The sequence below is a fragment of the Micropterus salmoides genome, unplaced genomic scaffold (genome assembly GCF_014851395.1).
Source record: "Micropterus salmoides isolate LMB-PRFRI ecotype aquatic unplaced genomic scaffold, ASM1485139v1 Ms_hic_scaffold_1, whole genome shotgun sequence".
NCBI classification, from domain to species: Eukaryota; Metazoa; Chordata; class Actinopteri; order Centrarchiformes; family Centrarchidae; genus Micropterus; species Micropterus salmoides.
The window spans coordinates 19,794,091-19,820,628 of NW_024040040.1; the positions used below are offsets into that span (position 1 = coordinate 19,794,091).

The window sequence follows — 26,538 nt, forward strand, 5'->3', positions numbered from 1 at the left end:
TAATTCAGAAACAATATTCCTCTCCTGAAAGATTTGCACATTTCTCTGTCTCCACAGTGCCGTCACAAGCCCCTACTGGCAACTCCTAACTACTTGAGAGACCTCTCGAGCTGTCTTAAATAACTGGGAGAGTAAGAGTGATTCTTAGCTTTGAGAAATTTGATAACTTACTTTTATTCTTAAGTTTAAGTTTAAGTAGGAGTGAATTTCAGGAATTCGCAGCACTTAAGACTAAAATGGCACTTTGAGAAGTTTGATAAATAACGGCTCAGTTGAGTTACCCCAAACACGTCTTCTGTTGCTAAGCATACAGAAACATCGGTTCAACTGTACACAATGGTTTTCAAGTCAACGTAATGGTCAAATTCACCCCGCATAGCCGCACTGAACTACACTGTACTGACACACTTTAATGCCTCCACACTGCCTGCAGCCACTGAGAACAACGAGTGCATTTGTCGTAGTGAGTATCTTGATAATTTCTGTTGCCACTTTAACTCACATGCTCTGTGTATGACGTGAGAGGATAAACAAACATTCAACACATGTTTGTTAGGGTTGCTGCCAAGAGAAGCAATTTAGCAGCCAATAAAGTGGCAGTTTAATTATGCATTGTGCAGATTTGTCTTAAATGTGTCTTTTTTTACATTTGACACAGTCAGAATGAGACACGGGGTGAGTTAAATAACAAAACCTGGGAAAAGAAATTGACATGCAGTCTGATTGAATGTAAATTAAAGAAAAAACTAATGAATTAATACATGAAGATCAACTGAATTTCGTTTTTCCTTTCAACACTTAATTATGATGTGTGTACTTGCCATTTTCAAATAAAATTTTCCTTTTTAATTCATGGTAAAATGATCCTTCATTCCATACAATGAGGGAATTTTGAGGGGGACCACGTTGAAATGTTACAACTGTGAATGCTCTTGATAATCTACAGTTAGTACCTTTCACAGGCACTTTGGTAGGAAGAGTAACTTGTCTATGGATTATAATAAGGTCAACCAAAAAGTGATTATTTCTTGTTTTATTTCAATAGTTTTTAGGTCTAAAGAGAAAAAAATAGTAACAATAATAAAACAAGTTTAATTTGATCTAATATGTTGTTTTTCTGCTCTCTCATCTTGTTAATCGTATCATGACCTTTAATAACCCATTAGGTGTACGTTTTGCCACTTTTGATTTTTTTAATTGAGACCTGCCAAGGGCAGATGAAAATTAGCTTAAAGCTAAAACATTCTTACTTTTAATGGTAACCTAGGGGGATTAGTTTTGAGAAAAGTGCTGTGTTGAATGTGCGTGCATATATCACGTTGATGATAATGGATAAGACATGATAGTAAGGACCCAAGAGAAGGCAAAGTATGTTATGACTGACAGCTACTTTCATATAGTGTAATTAGACAATCAGGGCATTAAAAGTTATATATTAAGGGACTGTTTCTTTCCCTCTCATCTTCTCTGCTTCATTGATAATTGGAAGATGTCTTGTGTGTTTAAACGTCACTCTGCTGCTGAGCATTTTGATTTTTTTTTCATTCATGTGACAAATTTGTTGTTTTTGTGAAAATCTTGCAACAATTTTGATAATTATTCAATACTTTGATTCATTTATCATGCAGAAATGCAGATTAATTGATAATGAAAACAAGTGTTAGTTGCAGCCCTAATTAAGAAAAACCACTGTAATTTTGCAGTAAATATTCAATTTAGCATGTATTAAGTGAGTTGCATGGCATTTGGGAGATTTCAAAATAGAAAGAAATAAGGTTGAATGTGTTCTCTTACTTCCTAGGAAACCTAAGAGACGTGAGGTTTTGTCTCTTTTTATACATACTAGGGCTGCAGCTAACGATGATTTTAGTATTCAAAGCTTCTATAGATTATTTCAACGATTCATTGATGCGTCGTTCAAGAAGTACTTTTGCTTGGAGGCGGCCCAGAAATTTTTCTAAAACATCCCAGAGAGCCATGGCGGCAGGAAGAGTCCGACTGTTCCCAGCAGACAAACCATAATGAACATCCACAGGAAGATCCGGTCTACAACCATGGCTACATACTTCCAGTCCTCCTTCACCTGTAGAGACAGAAACAGAAGAGGACACTGTAAATGTCTGGATGTCAGGTGAAAATTCATTTGAAAGGATAATAATAATCCTCATTACAAGCACTCACTGAGAAGTCTGCATCCTCTGCTCTGAGGTGCTCTGCGATGTAGGCCACCCCCTCCAGGGCCGATACTACTGCAGGAGACAACACAGAGGCCAATCGGCTCTGGGTCGAACCATGCTCCACAGGAGGGGTCTCCCAGTCCGAGCTGACTGTAGATTGTCTCTGTGGGAGGAGAGTGTAACTGAGAAGTGGAGGGGAAGGAGGAGAGATGGAAGAAATCCTCTGCCGTCCAGCTATCTTCATCCTAAACCTCCCCAGATGATCTGTATTTGTGTAGTCGTGAAGATTGCAGTAGTGAATTTCAACTCCGGCATCCAAGGAGTCGAGCTGGTGGTTGCTGTGGCAACTGTTGCCGTCCTGGTAACCATAGAGATCGATGTCAGACTCGTGAGTGACCCAGGTCGGTGTGCTGTGGGAGGGGACTGGGGTCTGGACAGGGAGGAGTTTATGAATCAGGTGGTGCCGCCTGAGACAACAAAATGAGTTTGGAGACAACAAGATGTCAGCAAGCAGATATTTTTCCGTTCTAGTGCCAAAATGAGAAACTTATTTTTTTTATTTTATTTTTTAAAAGAAACCAGAGTTCTTAAATGTTGTCCATACTTAAGTGTATAAGAGCTTTCCCTAAATACAATGGTTTATTCATGTAATCAATATTTTTATATTAACAATGGATCAAATGATGTATGCGGAAGGGGGTCGCTCACGGTGATGACCACACAGATAAGTATTCCCAACTCTTATTGTTTTGTTTGTTTGTTTTTTCGCCTTCAGTTTTCCTTTTTGGTTTAGGCACCACTCATCAGTGCTTACAACTCAGTAGCTGTTTAAAAGCTCTACAAACCCACTGTACACTCCCTGCAAAGCACCAAACAGCACAGACAGACAGTCACAGTTAGCAAATAGCGACTAGCACAGTTGAGCATTTAGCTGCTAGCAAGATATGTGTAAACAAGTAGCTGTTTGCTAACAACCAGAGATGCTCACAAGTCTTTGAGCTAGAGTCCAAGTCAAGTCTCAAGTCTCTCGTGGTTACAAATGTTGTATCACCTGCTGCGTTCAATCCAGGCTGCTTATAAAACTGCATAGCTATAAGGAATTCTGTAACTGTAGCCTGTTTCTCACTGACAGAGCACAACCATGTAATGTGCAATGCAAATTAATGACAGTTTATTAACTACTGTTAACACATACATATATACATTCACCAGACTCTCAAACCAGTGTAACGTTAACTAAATAAAACTGTAACGTTACATGATCAACAATAAACCTGTAACCTGTTTTTCACTTACAGAGCACAACCATGTAGCCTAATGTACAATACATCTAAAACTAATGACAGCTTATAGACTAGTGTAAGTCAACATATCCCCCAGACTCAAGCCCAGTGTAACGTTAACTAAATAAAACTGTAACATTACATGATCAACAATAAACCTGTAACCTGTTTGCAGCCACCGTTAATTAACGTGGTGGCAGCCAGCAGGACATAAATGATTATGTTATCGATCACCACATGTTTGGCAAGCAAACGCTCATTCATCTTTTTAAAACTAACGACAGTCAGAGTTAAGCTCCTGTACGTCGTAGATAAAGCAAGAAGCAAGCTAACGTTAGATGGCCAATGCTGAGCTAAACATGTTTAACTTACTCACCACAGGTTACTAACCTAACCGTTCAGCATTTCTTTGTTTGGGCCTTGTTGTATGAAGTTTTAAAGCCAAAGTTTATGATGAATGGCTCAACAGCTGCCGCTGTTGTCCTCTCTCACGCGTGGCCGTGCGCAGCTGATAGCTACTACGTGTTACGTAGGCAGGTTATAGGTAACGGACAGCGAGCGCATCAGACGTCCAAGTCAAGTCTGAAGTCTTTGGAGGACGAGTCTCAAGTCCAGTCTGAAGTCACTGTGTGTGCGACTTGAGTCGGACTCGAGTCCGAGAACCAATCTCTGCTAACAACTTCACCATATTTATTTAAAAGTTGATGAAATGCCAATGTTGTGTCCACAGCAGTTCATGCAGGTTTAAATCAGGAGCTATTTGTTAGGGTTTGGGCTTTCAGTTTTGCCTGTTTTATTCTCGTTTTTGCCCCACGCTTGTTTATTCACTCTCTGTCTCTGTGTTCCTGTTCTCTGTTCTCATTTAGGTTCTGTCTTGTGACACATGCGTTCAGTGTTTTTTGTTTACCTTGTCAATTCCATCCTCTTGTGTTGTTGTGTGCTTTACTTCCTTCCTTTCATATCATCCGTCTCTGTGTTCTTCTTTGAACTTTATTTCCTGTCTTAGTCTTTTTTGATTACCTGATGTGTTTCACCTGTTGCTCGTTTGCAACAGGTGCAACAATGTGCTCAGTTCTGTTTAGTCTTTGTCTTATCCTCATCGTAAATCGAGTAATCTGTCCGTACTTTGTGTCCTGTTTCCATATTTGGACTTTGCCTGCCTTACTTCATGTAAGCTCATGAGTGAGTTTTTTGTTGTGTTAATTCTGATTTACTGGATCTATTCTGTCAGGCCTCTGCATTTGGGATCACACCTCAGTTACCTGCTTCAGCACTCAGTGACCCTGATATCGAGGACTGATGCTGACAATTTCAGAAATAAATACATAAATAAATAAATGCTCAATAAATAAATAAGCATCCGATTAAATGCACAAAAAATAAAGTAGAAAAATACATGTAGGCAGTAATTAAATTATACAATGAGACATAAATGTATATATCTCTTTAAATTAACTTCATTATTTATTCACCTTTGTAATAATTACCTTTTTTAAATGTATTTATTTATGTGTGTGTTTTAATATTTTTGTCTGTTTTATTCTTCCTTTGCATTTTCTACCCTGTTTATTTCCCCCATGGCATTTATTTCTGCCTGTCCTGTTTACATTTCTCTATGCATTTCTGCCTCATTATGCAAATGAGGATGGGTTGTGTCTCAAGGGGTCAACTTCTCCCCTATTGGTGGATCAGTCAGACGGCAGAGCTCGACTCTACGTGCACATACATCAACAAGCTTGCTCCTCACACAGTCACATGGCTTCCTTCAGTGAAGTGAGGTGTTTAGCAACTCTATTTGAAGACAATACTACCAGCCATGTCTTCCTTCTTTTTTGTGTGGACGCTTTGACCTACAGAGTTTTCATTTAGCGAATTACACGGACACAGAACTGCAGGAAAGTGAGCTGTTGTTTGTGAGAACCACATGGTCAGCTTGCCGCAACTAAATCTGGAGTGCACTCCTATTCGAGTATTTACAGTAAATGCTCACGACACAACACACTCAACCGTGGTGTTGTGTCGGGAGCGGGAGAGGCAGTGACTTAACCAGCGGTGAGTAGAAATATTATGAATAATACATGTAACTTGTTAAGCTATGAGGAGAGGAAAAGTCCGCTAGCCGCTAGGCTAATTTATGTAGCGTTAATGCCAAATAGGCTAATGCTCTTAAGCTAGTGGTGGTGACTAACAAATAAACTAATCTTGACAGTTATGATTAAGAAGAATTTTATGCTTCTGTTAAATTGCTATTAAGCCATGTTTTATATGTGGTAATGGAGTCAATTTAAAGGTAACTTTACTGCACTTAACCAGTCAAAATGATTTAATGTAGGCTAGTTACTGTACTGCTATGTCTTGCACAGAATACAGAGGAGGAGGTGGACACGGGTGGCCATAACCATATTCATCAGAGGACAAGAAGAAAAGAAGGATAGCAACAAAGAAAATAGCCTAACCCCCAAATAATAAAATAAATTCATTTTATAGTCCCCCTTACATGGCTCGTTTATGTGTGATACAGAGGAAGAATGGGAGAACAGCACATATCTCATCGTTACTGTGTGATTATAGAGCATGGGAGAACAGTGGGTACTTTTAAGACAGCCCACACCCCTAATATTACTGTATAACTACAGGATAACAAGTGGAGACCATTCAAGATTTTTTTTCACAACTGTCTGCATAGTTTATTCATCTTGTGTAATGTGTAAAGAATGAAAATGAATAAGCCTACTAGGCTCCTCTCTACTTTGACATTTAAGATTAGCTTTGTTTGATCCACCTTCATACATATATGTGGCATTACTATATTACTGTATAACTTGAGAAAGGTAAGTTGTTTTCTGTTCCAGCCTGCCTAAATGAAAAGCATTTTCGGGATTAAATGGGCTTTATTAGCTGCTGCAGTGCAGGATGAACAAAGAATAGACCCGTTTCTCAACTTATTACTCTAAATCATGCAATGATGTAGAAGAAATGCATAATAATAGGGGCAAAATCTATCCACAAATACTGTACAGTATGTTGCCTAATGAAAAATCCTTGTGTTATAGCTGACTTGGACGGTGAAATGTTTCATTTTTTAATTCATGTGGTCCTAGTTGTTCACAACTCAAATCAGAATTTAAAGAGAAATGTGTTTTTATAGCACCTCAAGAAGACTTCCTATCAGAAAGGAAGGTATTTCAATGTACAACTGCAGTACTTCAATCTAAGTAAAGTAATTTCCCAAACATTTTAGTGTTATTTTACTTTTAATAGAGACATGTAACAGGTTTTATACTTCCTGTGAATATAATCCAATTAATCTTATTTTCATACTGTATATACACTGTGTTATACACTGAAAACCAGACGTTGTGGCATGTGTGTCGTACGTAATTTGATCAATTATGTGCTACTCGCATCGCGTACTATTAAGACTTCATTGCCTCTCTGCAGATAAGTCTCTCAGACTGAAACACGTGTCTTTCTAAAGAGGGAAAGTGACAGAACAAAGTCTCTAACGTGCCTGTCAGCTCAGCACTGCTCCAAACTGACGTGTGCTTCTCACAAACTCCCTTTACCACAGTTCTGTGTCCGTGTATGTTGCAAACTGAAAACACGAAAAGGAAGGAAGACATGGCTGGTAGAATTGTCCTCAGATAGAGTTGCAAATCACTTCAGTTCACTAAAGGAATCTGTAACCCAGAGGTAAAATTGGCAATATATAGAATAAATAAATAAGTCCTGAGTGAAATAAATATGCAATAAATATAGGTTTATTATATACATGTGATTAGATAATAAATGTGAAAACTATATATAAGTCTAAATAAATGCTTTTATTTTGAAAAGATCGCTTGTAAACATTGCAATACAAGGGCATATTGTTATTGTGGCATTAGCCTATTAGTCTGAGTGTTACTACACCCTAGCCAATAGAATGTTTAGACCCCTGTCTCAATCGTTTGTTCCAGGGCCGTTAAATAAGACAGTTACGACACACTTTGATCTCGCCGCTACGCGGTCACGTGGTTCATGTAGCTCTCCATAGTTCCAAACAACTTAGCGCTGTCAACCAGTTTCAATGGGTTTAGGCGGGAAGGACAGCAGCAGCAGCTATATTTACAGCAATTATCAGTAAATATTAACAAAATATGACACTGATTACTGAGTTGACACTTACATTACATACATATACTAACATTTGTTCTGGAGAGTGGCGGAGACACAGATTTAATCAGTATTTGTGTTTAATTTTGGAAGAAAAAGGGGCTGTTCCCATAACGTAATGTTACACATTTACAGCAGCGACTTAATTTGCAGCAATTTTCGGTAAATATTAATGCATAATGTGCATTGATTGCGATGTTGACTACACTTATAGTTAGTGTATTCTATCCTGGGAGTGATGGACAGACAGCATTCACAGTGTGGTCTGTTGAAATGTAACTAGAAGATGGTTACTGAATGAATTAACTTCATTCCTAAATACGAACATAGGCTAAACTATTAACCAGAACACAGACACATTTTGACTGATCAGTGCACACCACCTGCTGCCTGGGAGAGACCTTGCTGATGCAGTAGTTCTACCTTGTGTCTGGCTGCTGTGCTTTCTCTTGTCATGGTGTATCAGTATGATTCTGTCAGTAAACTGTCTTCTCTTACCTTATAATCTGAGTTAGGCTGTTTCACTCAAACATTCTGTTTCCACCTACATATTGAATGTATATGATCATTAATACCTGTTTTGTTTGTTTCATCACCTGATGATATGCCTTACAAAATCCATGAGTTCCACCAAACAGTGTTCATTCACTTTGTATTTTGTTTTATAACTCATAACATGTCCATTTCTTACTGTATATATTGACAAATTGTATTTTGATGCTTTGGAAACACTGTTCTTGATACCTTCATGCCAATAAAGCCCTTTAAATTTAATTAAATCTTTTTTGTTTAATATTGGAGGGAAGGGGGGGCTGCTCCTGTAAGGTATTATACATTGCATTACATTACATTACATTTATTCATTTAGCTGACGCTTTTATCCAAAGCAACTTAGAATTGCTATATACGTCAGAGGTCACACGCCTCTGGAGCAACGAGCGGTTAAGTGTCTTGCTCAAGGACACAATGGTGAATGGGTCACAGTTGGGGATTGAACCCGGGTCTCTCACATTACAGTATGGATATATTTTTTTCTCATGCTTCTATTTTCATAATTACTGACATTCTCATGTTATGTTAAGACACATTCACATACACATGCACAACAAGTAAATATCAATGAATGCCAGAAGCTGTTTAGTTTAAGTCAAGAAAGAAGTTATGGCCCTGGTTTGTGCTAGTGGGGGAGACCGGAACTGACGCCGATGTAGCTGAATCATCGTAGCGGTACATTAATTATAAACTTTAAGTGTTAATATTTAATTCTGTGACTTATGACTGTAACCAATAGTGAGAAACACTAGAGAGTCTAATCCGGAGGGCATGTTCATGCTAATGTGCCGATCCATTGCACTGGTGAGTTTGTTTTGTTCCGCTAGCCTATATGCTAATGTCCACCATTGTGTGCCCATTGTTCTCAATGTAAACGGCGCTTGTAGCCGAAGCTAACGGCTAAAGTGTTTTATCCTTGTTAACTTACTAAAAAATCTTTTAACGATAAAACAGACTACTAACAGTGGTGAGTGGAGTAGCTCCGTCAAGTTATATGTTTTGAAACGGTGTTTTATATCGAGTTTTTAAATTGCTGTATTATCTGTTAGCGGCCGTTGAGACACTTAATACTAGTGAATGATATTGAGGTTGGATTTTCATAAACTTTCATTCATTCCGGGCTGTTAGATGCCTTTTGAATGTTTTTCTGTGTATTTGTGTTACATCTATGTATTGTTATTTTGCACCTTAATGATAACTATGTATTATGGTTATGCACTTTATTTCAAAATGATAGTTGATATTTAATATGTTGTCCAACTGAACTAGAAACATGATACTGTGATTAATATTGAGTTTATTGATACCAGCCTTAGCCTATGACAGCAATGTCAACAGTGTTAGCTCCAAGGTAATTTTATGTCGACCTATTCCATATAGGTCAGGTTTTTTAGGAGATTCAAAGTCTGGGAGATCGCGGTCTGGTGGAGTCTAACTTTAGCCTGGCGGTGGAAATCCTCAGAGAACTTGGAGACCTTGGAGAACTTGGAGAAACTGTTCCAGTACTGGATGGCAAGCCAACCCCCACTTGATAAAGAGCCCAGTTGTAGCCAGGAGGTTGCAACCTAGAGACCTTAAGCTGGAGAATCTTGATCTATAATCCGTTGGCCTAAGGGGTCAGGTAGAACTTTGTGCACACTGACACTTGCTTTCCTTGGAGGAGGACAATTACCTTGCGCATTGATCCACTATCAGTGACTTGAGGAACTCTGAACTTTATTTTGAGTGCACTTGCAATCTTTTATTATTTTGATACTTTGTAATTTTATACTTTTATATATATTTGTAGGGCTGGGGCGATTCGTCGACGTAATCAATTACTCGACGCATCGCTGCAGCCGGTGTGGGATTATTCCGGACAAGCTCCAGCTACAAGACCGCGCCTTCGACCGTCTAAAGTTTGGAGTATTTCAGACAGACACTCAACAACGTGCTGCTCTGTGAGCTCTGTGAACTGGAAACACACAGCTGCACACAGCTGCTGTCCACAAATACGTGAAGCAGCACGAACGCGAAACGAAAGTATCCCGCAGCACTTTGTCTAGACTGCAGCACCGCAAATCGTGATTACTTTCTGTCTCCACATAAGCGTGGCACATTATGAGCACGAGGACACGTAGTATTTCTTTATTGCCTTCATGTTAAAAGTAATTTCTGCCCCGCTGCTGTCATGGTAACGTAACGTTACACCGTGAGTCATGTAACGATCAGCTGTTTCATATTTTGTTTATTTAACGGCCACTTATGAGCGAGAAAACAGCTGAATCTAATTACAGACAATCTATGACTGTCAGTACAGTCTGTGAGTCCTTTCAGGTGTTCACTGATGCAGAAATACATTTTATTATCATACTGCATTACTTAATATTGAAATGAATCCATGTCAGAAACAAGTTTTAAGTAAAGCCCCAGATAGCAAGACTACATTGAATAAATATTGATTTTCCATCTGAATCATCAGAATGGTTGAGATTGAAATCTCAACTCTAAATAAATGTTGAATCAATATTGCAAAAACGACCATGTATGAGCGTGACATTGGAATAATATTTATTTATAGTTGCCCCGATTATATTTGATTAAGCATTGATTTGTAGTTGACTGGGTAACAATAACAATGTTGAAAAATCATCTACATGTATTTATAGTTGACCAGAAATGACAGGATATTGAAAAGCCGTTGAATTATAGTTGACCGGGAAACATGATTGAAAAGTCATTGAATTAAAGTTGACCGGGAAATATGATTAAAAAGTAATTGAATTGTAGTTGACCGGGAAATATGATTGAAAAGTCATCTATTTATAGTTGACCGGGAAATTTGGTGATATTGAAAAGCCATGGATTTATAGTTGACCGGGAAACAGGATTGAAAAGTCATTGAATTATAGTTGACCGGGAAACATGATTGAAAAATAATTGAATTGTAGTTGAACGGGAAACGCCATTTCAGATTTCAAAGTTGTTTCAGTATTAAAAAAGGGTGCAAAATGATGATTAATCAACATCACAGTCTGATGTTGATTCAATGAAATTAGCGTTGAATATCAGAATACTGATTCAACATAGTTTCAACGTCATTTTAATAGTAATATTGGTTGAAATATCATTGAAGTCAAGTTGATTGTTAGTTAGCCTATCATTTCAGCGTTGTTTCAATAGTAATATTGGTTGAAATAACATTGAAGTCACGTAGATTTTTAGTTAGCTATGATTTGGACGTAGTTTCAATATTAAAAAAGGGTGCAAAATGATGATGAATCAACATGAAATTAGCGTTGACAGCAGAATGTTGATTCAACATAGTTTCAACCTTGTTTCAATAGTTATATTGGTTGAAATACTATTGAAGTCACGTTGATTGTTAGTTAGGCTATCATTTCAACGTTGTTTCAATAGTAAAATTGGTTGAAAGAACATTGAAGTCACGTAGATTTTTAGTTAGGCTTTGATTTCAACGTTGTTTCAGTAGTAAGATTGGTTGAAATACCATTGAAGTCACGTTGATTGTTAGTTCGCTATCATTTCAACGTTGTTTCAATATTAAAAAATGGTGCAAAATGATGATAAATCAACATCAGAGTCTGATGTTGATTTAGTTAAATTAGCGTTGAGAGCAGAATGCTGATTCAACATAGTTTCAATAATGTTTACTATCTGTAGCCTAATTAATGTCTGTTATTGTTATTATCACAACACATCAGTGATGTGGAAATTTGATTCATTTTAAGATTTGCTGCTATTGTCATTATTCTAATGTGCTTCATCTGGATGATTGAATAAAATGTTTTTGATATTTATTTTGGATAAATTGGTATGTTAATCAAGTAATAGGCAACTTTTCTTTCTTATTAGAAAATTATTAGAAAAGTAGTCGTTAAATTAATCGACTAGTCGAAAAAATAATCGTTAAATTAATCGACTAGTCGAAAAAATAATCGTTAGATTAATCGACTTGAAAAATAATCGATATGTACAGCCCTATATATTTGGGATTCCACTTTTCTACTTTACTATTTTGCTGCACATAATTGCTACTGTTTATTAATGCTATTCACCTTTCTTATGGATTGCATTTAATACATGCAGTTAAACTTATTCCTGTGCCTTGTGTTGTTCTTTCACCGTTGTAATTAAATTTTTTGGCTTCAGCGAGCAAACCTATAATCTTCTGATCTGGCCTAATTCCAAACATCTAGATACCTCGAATATTTATTACTAGCAGGCAAATTTGGTAGTTATCCCCTTATAGACGTGGCCAGCCATTGAGTAGCTGGTTACAAAGCCATCTCTCATGACTGTGTGGGGAGCAAGGCTTGTTGATGTGTGAGTTTAGAGTCTCTGACTGGTCCACTAATAGGGGAGAACTTCACCCCTTGAAACATAGCCCCTCCTCGTTCGCATAATGAAGCAGATATGCATAGAGAAATGTAAAAAGAGGAGGCAGGTATATATAACCATTGAAGAAATAAATAGAGTAGAAATGCAAAGGAAGAATAAAACTGAAAAAAATATTTAAACACACTTAAATAAATACATTTAAAAAATTCTAATTAATAAATAAAGTTTAAGATTATAACAGACAATAAATAAATAAGGTAATTATTACAAAGGTGAATAAATAAATAAGCTAATTAAAAAAGATATATACATTTATGTCTTATTGTAATTTAATTACTGCCTACATTTATTTATCTACTTTATTGTTTGAGCGTATAATCGGATGCTTATTTATTTACTGAGCATTTATTTATTTCGGTATTTATTTCTCTTTATCTCAGAATTGGTCCTCCATACCCTGACAGCTATCTGATCAAGGAATGACTATACAAGATGGCAAATCTGACCAGATATTCAACGCCAGTTTTCAGTACTTGAGAGCTTCAGTATTCAGCCTTTTGTGCAAGTGGTCAAGATTTAATCAAAAGTGTAGTCCAAAAAATTACAGTTGGTATGTTTGCACATGCAAAATGGCTTAGGCTAAACAAAACAGTGCTTTTGGATTTTAGAAAACAAAAAAAGAAAATGAACTTGTCCCATGTCCACGCTTATTTCCTGTTTAGTATAAAATATACTATATTTACTGTATTTATGGCGCATCTGTTGCTCAGGGGGTAGAGCGGTTGTACACTAACAGGAAGGTCAGTGGTTCAATCCCTGGCTCCCCCGGTTGAAGTGTACTTGGGCAAGAGACTGAACCCCAAATTGCTCCTGATAGCATGGTCATTGTGAGTAAATGGGGTGATTGTGATGTAGTGTAAAGCACTTTTAGTGGTCGGAAAGACTAGGAAATACAGACCATTTAGCTTGTCTGCCAATTTTTTAATGGTTCCAGGAAAATTTCTGGACTGCATAGTGCTCTCAAAAATCATCTTGATTGAATAAGAAAGGCAGTATCCATGGCATGTGCATTACTTTTTTACATTGTGACACTACACCTGTCAATGATGTAAATGACCATCCAAAATCTAAACTCACTGTTCACTCCAAAAACTAGTGTAACCACTGACTATTATGTGGGAAGTGACTGAGCGAATGTTTTTGGACACAGCTATGTATTTATGGTATTTATATAGTAAACATCGAGGACCTCCTTGTTTACTCACCTTACAGGCCTGAGACCATGCTCTGGACGCTTCATGCACAACCAGCGTGGCACCGCCGAGAGGAAAAGCCTCCGAACCCAACGAGGCATGGTGTGAGTCGCTGACGAGCGGTGGTGAACGTTCAGCACAAACACAGTGATGACGATGGATAACGTGACGAAAATCATAGTGAAGAGCAGATACTCCCCAATCAGCGGTATGACCAGCGACGTGGATGGGATGATCTCCGTGATGAGCAGCAGGAAAACGGTGAGCGACAGCAGCACAGAGATGCACAGTGTGATTTTCTCGCCGCAGTCCGACGGTAGGTAGAAGACCAGAACGGTGAGGCAGGAGATGAGGAGGCAGGGGATGATGAGGTTGATGGTGTAGAACAAAGGGAGGCGGTGGATGACAAAGTAGTAGGTGATGTCAGGGTAGATCTCATGGCAGCAGTCGTATTTCTTGGTGTTGTAGGTGCCCACAGCATTAACAATTGCCCACTCTCCGCTCTCCCAGTAATCCTAGAAATGAGATATTTTTAGCCAAGCTGGTGGAGTGGCTCCAGGGCAGCTGATCTTTTATGGTTTGCCATGAAGTTTTGTACAGACATTCATAGTCCACAGAGGACGAATCCTGCCTGTTAATGGTGCTGGATGATACAGACGGAGTTAATGGATCACCATTACATCTTGAGGAGAACATGATTGTTTGCACCAATTTCCTGGCAATCATTCCAATATTTGTCAAGACATTTCACTGAAGACCAAAAATGTGAACCTCAGGGAAAGATTGAGGGATCTCCTCAACTGGTGTCAAAATATTTCTCTCCAGACCAAAGTAGTGGCCCAACATAAAGGTCCAGTGTGTAATATTTAGGAGGTAATATATAGGAGGATATACTGACAGAAATGCAATTTAATATCCATAACTATGTTTTCAGTGGTGTATAAAGACCTTACATAATGAACCATTATGTCTTTATTAGCTTAGAATGAGCCATTTCTATCTACATACACCGTTGGTCCTCTTCATGGTCGCCATGTTTCTCAGTGGTTTTAAGGGACAAACTACTCTACAGAGCGCGTTTTGTCACTCCGTTGAATACGTACGAAGTAGAAGAATTAGTAGTGGTAGTAGTAGTAGAAGAGTTGTCTGGTTTGTTAGAAGTAAGAAGAGTCAAGAAATCTGGACAAACGGAGGACCACACATATTATTTACCACAATATCCGACAGAGCGTGGCCCCAACGTAGATTCTCCTAAACACTTGCAGACGGAGGGGTGAGCAGCAATTTGCAACCCTCACCACTAGATGCCACTAAAACCTACACACTGAACCTTTAACAAACCAACAAACATCTCTTTCACTATAGCCACAGTGTCGCTAGTTCACAATTTTCTTTAGTAGAAATGTGAATTAAGTTTACACCTTTAAGTTGCCAACAGATTTTCTGGTGAACAGCATAAATTTTAAGTTTGTGACATTAAAGTAGTGCTAAACACTGCGCTAAAAACTGCTTCATCAGGCTAACTTATATTTAACTCCTCTGCTTTGAAAGTCACAACAAACACCATTATGAAAACCTGAGCATTTTGCATTTGCGTTTTGTTTTCACCAGAACTTAATGCACGATATCACGATAAAAACATTTCAAATCATTAGATATGGATAATTATCATGATAAATGTCAAATCATTATTTCTTTCAAGTTTAAAGACTGATTTTTGCTCTTGACTGAATTGAAGATGGTTAATTATATGGCTAATCTTTCTTTATGGTCAGAATGGGACAAACACTTGATGCCAAACAGTGCATCACTTAACAAATCGGAGGGAGAACATTCAAAACTATTATGATAAAAAAAATGTAACGAATATGATTAGTAAAACTTTTTTCAGTCCCTTTTCCTCAACAAAATAAATAGTTTAATAAAAAAATTAAGTGCTAATTTGTTCGTGATTCAAATGAATTAAACCAAATATTTATTGACGATATATAGAACATTTATTAGAAATTATAAATATTCTGTTAATTAAACAGTAACCAGACAGAGCGTTTAGCTGGCATCAGTCTGCAAAACAAAATGGTTGGGAAAGAGCGCGTGTGAACCGTAGATAGGAGGTACAGAGGCATTAGCAGACATTAACTGGCAAATCACAAGGGAACAGTTGTGGCTAAATGGCACAAAATTAAAAAAGGAGAAAGAAAGGACGGAGGAGAACGAACATCCATCCGTTTCCACCTACCTTCAGGTCCACCGCATTCTCAAAGGGCTCCAGGTCAATCTTGGCGCGGTCGTACGTCCAGGAACCGAACTTCATCTTGCAGGTCTGCTGGTCAAAAGGGAAGAAGGTGACGTCAATGGAGCAGGAGGACTTGTAGATGGCTGGGGGCACCCAGCGGACACGCCCGGTGTGAAACAGATGGGCCTTGGTCATGTGGGTGACAGCAAACTCTCCATCTGCACTGGAAAAAGAAGAAGAGAGGTAAAAGTGTAGGAAAAAGGCAAGATAATACTGAAAAGAAGTAAGGAATGAAGATAATGAAAATGAAGGTGATGATTTGTTTTTGTTTTTTGTTGAACAAGGCTCCCATGTTTCCGTCTCATTATGTTTCAAACTCAAAAAGTAAACCAATAAACCTCGAGCTATGCCCAATTTACACAGGCAATCTTTAATAATTGATTACTAACGACACCGTATACATGATGCAAGCTCATTTAAACAAATGCTGAAGGAGGAGAAAGTTTCGTCACCATCCAGACAGATTTCAGAATTAATACTTCCTCGGGGCCTGAGGGAAGGAAACCAGACTGAAACTATGTGATGCAAGATCTCTGTGCAGCCGCAATGGAATCAGGGTAATTTATTCAACAGGATAATTTGCATGTATCGCCAAATTGGTATGCAGGAATATGCAGAAATACTATGGTATCGTGAAGCTGTTTGGCTCCATATAGGCGACCTTCCTTCCTCATACGCTCTTCAGCGGATGAGGACATTGTTATGGATCAAGCGGATAATTGATCACTCAAGATAATTTCCAGCTCCACCTACAGAAAGTCAAAGTCATTTTTGTTTAAATTCAGTATATGTGTGTGTGTGTGTGTTTGTGTGTGTGCGCTCATTTAAATCTGGAAAATGACAATAAACTTTTTCTTTTACACAGCAGAGGTCAAGAAACAAGACTTAAAAATAGGACTTTCTTCAACTGAAGTGCTCTTTGCTTGCATACTTTAGTTTTAATCTTTGGATTGCAGAACATGCAAAATTCCCTGAGATCATATAACTAGTACTGCATGATGCAAAGACATTACCTCTTGGCCTTCACTTCACTTTGACATGCTTCTATTCTGAAAATGAATCTATTATGAAGTGTAACAATAAGGTGGATTTGTGCAACTGGAGCAAACTACAGTTGTTTGGTGTTAAATGTGCAACTGCGTGTGTTTCTTACTTGTTGTACAGCACAATATCTGGCACCCAGATGAGCTCAGAAGGAACTCTAATGGACGTCACATTGTCAAAGTCGGAGGGACTCCACTGAAGCTTGTAGTCAGTCCATTCCTGCTAGCACAGTTTGTGGATAATGTTTTCATTTTAGATACTAGTACAATTTGGTTAGAATCACACTCAAACAATTTTCTCCATACCTGTTTTAGCCACACGTTGGTCGTCATCATCTGATTTTTCTCATCCTGTTTTGGAGTAAAAAAACAGTCCGTGAGTGGCAGATACAGTTGTGTTCAGTGGTGTTAACTTTTAGACACTTGCTTATAAACTACAAAATATTTAGAAAACAACAATAAAAGTGTGTGTGTTCCCACCACGTCTATCAGCTGTGCGATCGAGAGGCCAAACTTGACGATGACCACATCGGTGATGTTTCGCGCCGGACGCGTCCACTTGCTGTAGCCTCCAAACAGGGTCCTGAATAGCTCGTCCTCAGTGTGAACACGTGTCCAGTCTTCAGCCAGCACTGGCAGAGAGAACGGGAGAGAGGGGAGATCACTTCTGGTGCAAAATGACTGCAGACATAATGATTTGGATTTCAGGGTCTTATAATCCAAAAACCTAATGATACAGCCACATCTTGAAGAACAAGGCCACTAAACTCTATTTGACATTTACTTTAGTTGAATACATCTCCAAACTACTGACATCTGAACCAAAATACATTTATTATCTACTTATTAACATTTACAACTGCAGACGTTATGAATTATAATATTAACTTGTCATCATTTGCTCACGTGAAATAGATAAGACTGAAGGTTAAGCCAATTTAATACTTCATTGTTTGATTTTTTAGTAAAATTACCTGGACTTCTTGTTGGATGATTATAAAAGACTTGAGTTGTATGTGTATGTTGATATATATGAATGATATATTTAGTGTCTTATAATCCATGTGGGTATCTCATTTGTTGCACATGGAACCCTGGAATACTTCAAATGTCATATCCACTCACCAGCCACTTTCTTAGGTACACCTTGCTAGTACCGGATTAGACCCCCTTTTGCTTTCAGAACTGCCTTAATTCCTCAGAGACTTTGGTCCATATTGACATGATAGCATCACACACTTGCTGCAGATTTGTTGGCTGCATCTCCATGATACAAATCTCCCATTCCACCACATCCCATAGGTGCTCTATTGGATTCACTGGTGACTGTGGAGGCCACTGGAGTACAGTGAACTCATTGTCATGTTCAAGAAACCAATTTGAGATGGTTTGAGCTTTGTGACATGGTGCATTATCCTGCTGGAAGTAGCCATCAGAAGATGGGTACACTGTGGTCATAAAGGGATGGACATGGTCAGCAACAATACTCAGGTAGGCTGTGGCGTTTAAACGATGCTCAGTTGGTACTAAGGGCCCCAAAGTGCCAAGAAAATATCCACCACACCATTACACTACCACCAGCAGCCTGAACCGTTGATACAAGGTAGAATGGATCCATGCTTTCATGTTGCTGATGCCAAATTCTGACCCTACCTAGCTGAAATCGAGACTCATCAGACCAGCCAACGCTTTTCAATCTTCTATTGTCCAGTGTTGGTGAGCCTGTGTGAATTGTAGCGTCAGTTTCCTGCTCTTAGCTGACAGGAGTGGCACCCAGTGTGGTCTTCTGCTGCTGTAGCCCATCTGCTTCAAGGTTCAACGTGTTGTGTGTTCAGAGATGGTATTTTACATACCTTGGTTGAATCGAGTGGTTATTTGAGTTACTGTTTCCTTTCTGTCATCTGGAACCAGTCTGCTCATTCTCCTTTGACATCAACAAGGAATTTTCCTCCTCACAACTGCCGCTTACTGTATATTTTCTCTTTTTCAGACCATTCTCTGTGTTCAGCTAGCTGAACTCTGTCCGTCTCAATATGATTGTTTTAGTCAACCTAGGGTCAGTGGTCGTGGTGGTGTGCTACTGAGCGTGACGTACGCTGTGATGAATTTAACTCCTTTGAAGTTCTCACTCTTAAAGTTGGAGGGCTGCAACCTATCATATTTGTTATAATTTATAGCCCACCCAAAACCGCCTGGAGGAACTTCCTGAATTTGTATCTACTCTGGTTTTAAATTATGACAGAATTGTTCTTTGTGGCGATTTTAATATTCATGTTGATGACCCCAACAATGTTAATGCAACTGACTTTTTAAATATGGCCACTTCTTTTAACTTCAAACAACATGTCAAAGGGCAAACACATAACCGTGGTCATACACTGGACTTGGTTTTTACCCTGGGTGTCAGCATCTCCTCTGTGGAATTAGTGGACATGACCATATCTGACCACAGATGTATTGTTTTTAGCTGCGATTCGCCTGTTACTCATGCCGCCTCACCAAGCTCCGTGTGTTTCGCATCTTTAATGAACAAAGTGTTTCAAAGTTTTGCACATTCTTTCAGAGCCAAAGCCAACACCTGTCTGATTCCAACACCAACAATCTGGTCGATCACTTCAATCATATCTGCTTGTTGTCACTAAATATTACTGCTCCTCTAAAGGTTTGGCCTACGTCTAAAGCTAGTAAGCAACCCTGGATAAATGACAGCATTTGCAGCCAAAAAAGGGAATGCAGGAAAGCAGAGCGCAGATGTAAAAATTCCAGTCTCCAAGTCCATTACCTCAGTCTGAAAGATTTATTAATTAACTACAATAACATGGTTAAGGATGCGAGAACACACTATTTTTCTGAACTCATTACTACACATAAACACAATCCCAGGTTTCTGTTTAAGACTGTGGATCAGCTGGTAAACCCAACCCCTCCTTGTGCCTCAGCTGGAAGTAATGATGACTGTGAATTGTTTTTATCTTATTTTACCAATAAGGTGGTGTCAATCAGAGCCTCTATTACCCCCACGGCCTCTTACTCAGAGGTCCCTCACCAGCAACAAGACCGTTTTAACCAGTTTTATCCCATCGACTTGTCTGAGCTTTTAAAAACAGTATCACAAATGAGAGTGTCCTCCAGCCCACTTGATGTAATACCTACAAAGTTTTTACTGAAAGTAATAGATTCTGTTGGGCCCCATTTGATCTCTGTTTTTAACAGCTCCCTATCTACTGGTTGTGTCCCTGATTATTTTAAAACAGCTTCGTGAACCCGCTTTTAAAGAAACCTGGTTTAGATCCCTCCCTCCCACAAACTTTTAGACCAATTTCAAAACTGCCTTTTATTGCAAAGATTCTAGAAAGAATTGTGTCCAAACAATTGCTCACTGTACTGGAAAATAACAAATTACTTCAAAAGTTTCAATCTGGTTTCAGGAAGTACCACAGCACTGACCCCTGCTTCAAGTCACCAATGACCTTTTAATGTCTGCTGATGAAGGTATGTGCTGAGGCCTGGTACTCCTGGACCTTAGCGCTGCTTTTGACACCATTGATCACAACATCATGTTAGACAGACTGAGGCACTGGGTGGGGATCTCTGGTACGGCCCTAGAATGGTTTTCATCCTACCTGTCAAATAGGAAGTTTTGCGTGTCTGTAAACAACTGTCTCTTCGTTCTGTCCAGTTAAATATGGTGTGCCTCAGGGGTCGGTCTTAGGACCCATTTTGTTTTCCTTGTATCTGCTTCCCCTTGGACATATTATCCATAAACATGGTATTTCTTTTCATATTTATGCTCACACACAAATGTACTTGCCCGTCAGATCCACAGACCCTGGAATGCTGAGTTCACTTAACAACTGCCTTTGTGAAGTTAAAAAATGGATGTCAAATAATTTCCTCCAGCTGAACTCAGACAAAACAAAAATCCTGGTCATCGGGTCCCAGCAGATGGCAAAACAAATACTGCCATCTGCTGGTTCCCTAGTAAATCACATTAAGCCTGTTGCAAAGAACCTTGGTGTCTGGTTTGATAGTAATTTAAATTTCGAGCAGCACACCACAAAGCTTGTTCAATCATGTTTTTATCATCTAAGAAATATAGCAAAAATTCGATCTATGTTAATTTTTAAGGACACCAAGACCATTTTACACGCCTTCACCTCATCACGCCTGGATTATTGCAACAGCCTTTTCACTTGTTTAACCCAAAAATCTACTGATTGACTCCAGACTGTCCAGAACTCAGCTGCCAGGCTTTTAACCAGAACAAAGAAATATGCCCACATCACCCCTATTTTAGCTTCATTACACTGGCTCCAAGTGTGTTTTAGAATTGACTTTAAAATTTTATTGATCACTTTTAAAGCTCTTCATGGCCTCTCGCCTTGTTATATTTCTGACCTTTTAGTCTCATACGCACCAGCACGTACCTTGAGATCCTCGGGCAGAGGTCTGTTGTCTGTTCCAGAGTCTCTACTGAAAACTAAAGGGGACAGAGTGTTTGCAGTCAGGGCCCCAAGGCTCTGAAACAGCCTGCCCGAGGAAATCAGGTTGGCTGAGTCAGAAGTCCCTTCTTAAAACATACTTTTATAGGAGAGCCTTTCCCGATCTTATTTGACTTTATTTTATCCCTTTTATTTTATTCTATTTTATTTATTATATTTATCTTAAACGTGTATTTTGGTCTTTTCAATGTTTTCTTGCTTGTATTGTTGTCTTTTGGGTATTGTATTGTTGTCTTTGCATTTGTTGAAGCACTTTGTAACTTGTTTTTGAAAAGTGCTCTACAAATAAAGATTATTATTATTATTATAATGAGCACCACAGACAGCACCTTCCACAGGGCACTGGGCCAGGTTACCTGACTAATTGTTTATAGACTGTTGGTGTGGTACTCAGTTGTTAGTCTTGAGTGATGTTGTGTTATGAACATTTGGCCAAGCATTAACTAAGAAGTATGTAGACCTATTTGATACATGCACCACTGCTAATGTAAAACTTCAAACGTCTTCTGATTGAGCTTGTGAATGCTTCTTTTATTCATAACCGTAGCCTATTTGTACTGTGCACTATAAGCAGCGGGCTATGTATGCTATTTGGGGTGAGAGAGAGTGACTGAGTGAGTTAGAAAGAGAGTGTAGGTGTAGGTAAATGCAACTTTCAGCGTGTGTATTGATAACAGATAGTGCGAATCTTTAAAGTATGATTAAATTTTGTGTAAAATTATACCCTGCACTGTAATAGCATAATAAATTAGATAATTGCCCTCCAAAAGGACATCCCCTCTTGCTTGGCTTCCCCAAATGTTTGCCCCACCCCACGCCACTGGTAAACCCTAGAGATGGTTGTGTGTAAAAATCCCAGTAGATCAGCAGTTTCTGAAATACTCAGAGCAGCCCGTCTGGCACCAACTACCATGCCATGTTCAAAGTCACTTAAATCCCCTTTCTTCCCCATTCTGATGCTTGGTTTGAACTTCAGCCAGTTGTCTTGACCACGTCTACATGCCTAAATACATTGAGTTGCCGCCATGTGATTGGCTGATTAGCTATCTGTGTTAACAAGCAATTGAACAGGTGTACCTAATAAAGTGGCCAGTTAGTGTATGTAGTTATAACATCAAGATTGGTAAACTTTAACAGTGCTGGTAGGCAGATTTTGTTACCTTTGGACTGAGACAGGCGAGCTGTTTTACCGTTTCCAGTCTTTATGCTAAGCTAAGCTAACTGACTGCTGGCTATAGTGGTATCGATCCTGTCATGTCCTAAGTCTTGGCAAGAAAGCGAATAACTGGATTTCCCATAATGTCAAACTATGCCTTTCATGACTAACTATCCCAAACCTGTTCCTATGATTGGCTTATGACTGATCTATTAAGCATGACTAAATTATGTATTAACCATTAATAAAGTCTTTAGTTAAAACATATTGCCTGCCTTATAACACAGTAGTACCAAGGTTGTCTTCATTTCCTCCATAACTTTTTCTGATAATAATTCTTTTAATAATCCAGCAAATCCAGCCAGTTTTAGTGTAACTTTATTTTGTTTCATGTACTTCACTATTTTAATTATAGTGTCGATGTCAAGTCTTTTGTGGTGTTCTTCATGCTGCTTTTGTTTTATCGACAGTTGTCTATGATTTACTGTACCTCTTCACTTATCTCTCCTTCCAAGGTTTTAAATGGTTATTCTCCACTTTACCCCTCATATTTCCTTCTTTTTACAACAGCAAAGCTATTGCAGCTGAGTGATACTGTATCCTCTCTCTGGAAAGAAGCAATTACCTGAACTTTATTGTTCATAAAATTTCACAGATTCAGATTGTGATCTGCTGCACTTTCATTTAATTTTATGTTAAACAGCAAAATCGTTCCGAGATAATTTAACTTTGTAAAAATCAACACTTAGCAAAGTTCTCCGGCACTCATCACTCATAGATTGATGCTTGAATAAACCTCTAATTCTGCGGTGTTCGACCTTTTGTGTCTGATGTGATTTGATTTATCTTGCAGGTTAAATGAACATGTGGAGGCCACATGTGGCTAAAATATCTTTTTCTTCTCCGGTTCACTTTAGGATCTCTCCTTCCCTCTGTCTCTCTGAACACACAGCTTTGAACTCTGGCAAGCAATCTGGCATCACCGGCAAGCAATTTAGGATTAGCCAGTGCAAGAACCAGCGAGCCAAGAGCACAAACTGTGCAAATGTATGTAATGCCAGTTTTTGTGATTATATTGGCTATTTATAACCGACAAAATTTTGTTTCAGGTGAGGCTCTGCCAATGGAGGAGAAACATGTTGTGGGATTACACAGCAGTTTGTGTCCCAGGATTCAACATCGGGACTTTTTCCAACACTAATTTCTGCATCCAAACTCCCTGTTTTATGACATTGACCCTGCTATATCTTATTTACACAAAATAATCTTGTTAAACGCTTGAGGTATAGAAAAGTCCCTGTCCATACCAGCTCAACATGACATTTTACTTAATAATCAGTACTTAAAATGGGCTTCTAAAATTAGAATATGGTACATAGGCACTCACATTAATTGTGGGTTTTTTTTATGGAGGCATCAGCAGAACAATAATGGATATCTGAATTAGTTTGTATGGGCTTATTAATCAAAGGGGACTCTTCCTAGTCATGTCATCAACCATTATATGGGTTTTTTTTCTTTAGTGTTCAGTTTAATTAAGAAATGCAACACTGTTGCTTGTTCATCTTTAAAGTGACACCTAAACTGATTTTTGTGCCATCCAAAATGTTAATAGAGTTTCTGAATAATTTAAATAAAATATTTACACAATATATCAACAACATGATCATAACCACAATGCCTAAACATTGTTAAACTCTAATATGGAATTTTATTTTTAGACATTTGGGAAATGGAAAGAAGACAGATGAGTGAATGTAGTAAGTATTTAAGTCAAAATGTACATGTGTAATACCTACTGTATAATAAGTAAATCTACACAACTTTCATGTAAGTCTGAAAAGTGGCAGAGGCTTAGTGCTTTTAACCTACGTCATGCTTCAACATTGTGCATAAGAACTTATTTTTGTTCTATACTTTTTATTTTTATTATAAAGTCACTACAGAACCACAGAATTACTCTTTTAGGAAAAACACAAACACCAAATGAGTACCACGTTAAACATATTTCTTGATATACTCCTGAGTGGAATAGTATTGTCAAAGTTAGATTAATGCTACATGATTATGACTGTATGATCAATATAGTTCCAAACATTATAAAGTCACTACAATATCGCTATTAAGTGGCAGAATCACCTAATTAATCCTTTTATAAATATCACAGGAATAAACATTTCTCTTGAATTACTTCATATACCCAGGAGAGAAAGAGATGTACTACTATGGCGAATTGACCATAGACATGAAATATCGGCCCCTGATCAAATTAGTTCAATAAACCAGACAGCCAGTAGGTGATTTGAAGAGGATGAGGGGGTGGTGCTGTCTGTGGTGCTGAAGTAGCATAACATAATAATTCTAATATTCTCTAAACTATATCCTACAAAAAGTCAATACTATACCATGTTGTGTTACATTTATGAGCAAAGTCAAAAGTAGCATTATGTAGTCACGAAAGAGTGAGAGGATCATAGAGATACAGCTGTCTGTAGTATTCCTATAATATTCCTCTAGTATTTATGATCATTCAGCTGCTGAAACTACACCCCCAGACCAAGATACTCTAAATCTTCTAGGTTCTCATTTCCTATCCAGAAAGTGAACAGCATACCATGTGTGTTCATCCAGTTTCAATTTGAATTTCTTTCTAAACACAAATGGTGTTTTAAACAGGAACACTGTGATTCATATTAAACAATCAAAAATGAGATTTATTAAATGAATATGTCAAGTATGATCTTATATACAAACCACATTTGTTCTCAAGAAGTAACCATGTCAATATTTATCAATTAATCAATAGTAATTCTTAAGCCAAATCCAATCAATATTACTTCTACACCTCATCTCATACAAGGTCAGTGGGTTGAGTTTCTTGCCATTATTGGATGTAGGGTCTCCATCTGAAACGTAACTCTGTTTTTCTGTCATCTTAAGACCATTCCCTGCTCTCAGGAAAAACATGTTCAAATTCACACCTTTTTCTCTGCTAATGAGCCAAAACTGTAGTGTTTTTAATCAAATTAAAGGGTGTCAATTTAGTAGGAAGGGTAGCCAAATATCCAGCAACTACTGAATTCTCCCCAGCAATAATTGTGATTATAATAATCACTTAACCACTATTGTCCGTCAGCGTCTAGTCATTGTATCTGGTGCAGCTCTGGTCCACTTCCTACCTTTTTTAGACCCTCAGCGACTTTATTTATATTAAGAAAATGTTTTTATCGTTCCCACCATCAGGGACATGAAATAACCCTCCTTGTCCCAGTAACGTTACCACACATGCCATACCGCTAGAAGTAGAAATAGGATAAAGTTGTATAAAGTCCCCAAAAATAGGACAAAGTTACGACATCAATCTGTTTAGTGCTTCTTGTTAATTACAAGAACATCAGTGTTTCCCGTCGCACCGTCTCACTCACCGGAGTTGATGAGGATCCAGCAGTACAGAGCTGAAGTCCGCGTCAAATCTCTCTTCCGTTCCATTTGAAACAACAGAATCACAACAGAGCCCAGTTTTATCAAAATGAAGCTCAGGCTGTCTCAGAAGTGTTCAGCCTTTATTTCCTCATTGTTCATCTCTAAACCAGCCTTTCGTCTTCTAACAGCTGGATGGATCACAACCTCCCTCCATCATCACTATCTCCTGTCATCAGCATGCGATCACATCACAAGGTATTCCTATGGGGCTGGGCTCAGGCTTTCACAGTGAGCCTGAGCCCAGCCCAACCAACCTAACGTATGGTTCAGGGATTCTTAATGTATGATAAGACTTCA

At 38.3% G+C, this 26,538-nt stretch overlaps 1 protein-coding gene across 1 annotated transcript; it reads right to left on the reverse strand.

Annotated features, from left to right (window-relative positions):
- Positions 1–63: 63 nt before the first annotated feature.
- On the reverse strand, positions 64–26,314 carry LOC119905143 (neuronal acetylcholine receptor subunit alpha-2-like). Its single transcript, XM_038721896.1, has 8 exons — positions 26,184–26,314; positions 17,581–17,732; positions 17,407–17,451; positions 17,211–17,320; positions 16,001–16,220; positions 13,774–14,276; positions 2,182–2,644; positions 64–2,083 (listed from the first exon to the last, which is right to left on the reverse strand). Exons 1-8 carry the CDS (start codon positions 26,245–26,247, stop codon positions 1,958–1,960), a joined length of 1,683 nt encoding a protein of 560 aa, XP_038577824.1. The 5' UTR covers positions 26,248–26,314; the 3' UTR covers positions 64–1,957.
- Positions 26,315–26,538: the final 224 nt, after the last annotated feature.

Bases quoted from the DNA above. Each gene is read 5' to 3' on its own strand.
- LOC119905143 (XM_038721896.1), bottom strand. From the start codon at position 26,247: ATGGAACGGAAGAGAGATTTGACGCGGACTTCAGCTCTGTACTGCTGG. The intron at 17,733-26,183 runs GTGAGTGAGACG...TCTCTCTGCCAG, and splicing joins CTGGATCCTCATCAACTCCG to TGCTGGCTGAAGACTGGACA. The intron at 2,645-13,773 runs GTGAGTAAACAA...TTGTTGTCTCAG, and splicing joins CATGGTCTCAGGCCTGTAAG to GCGGCACCACCTGATTCATA.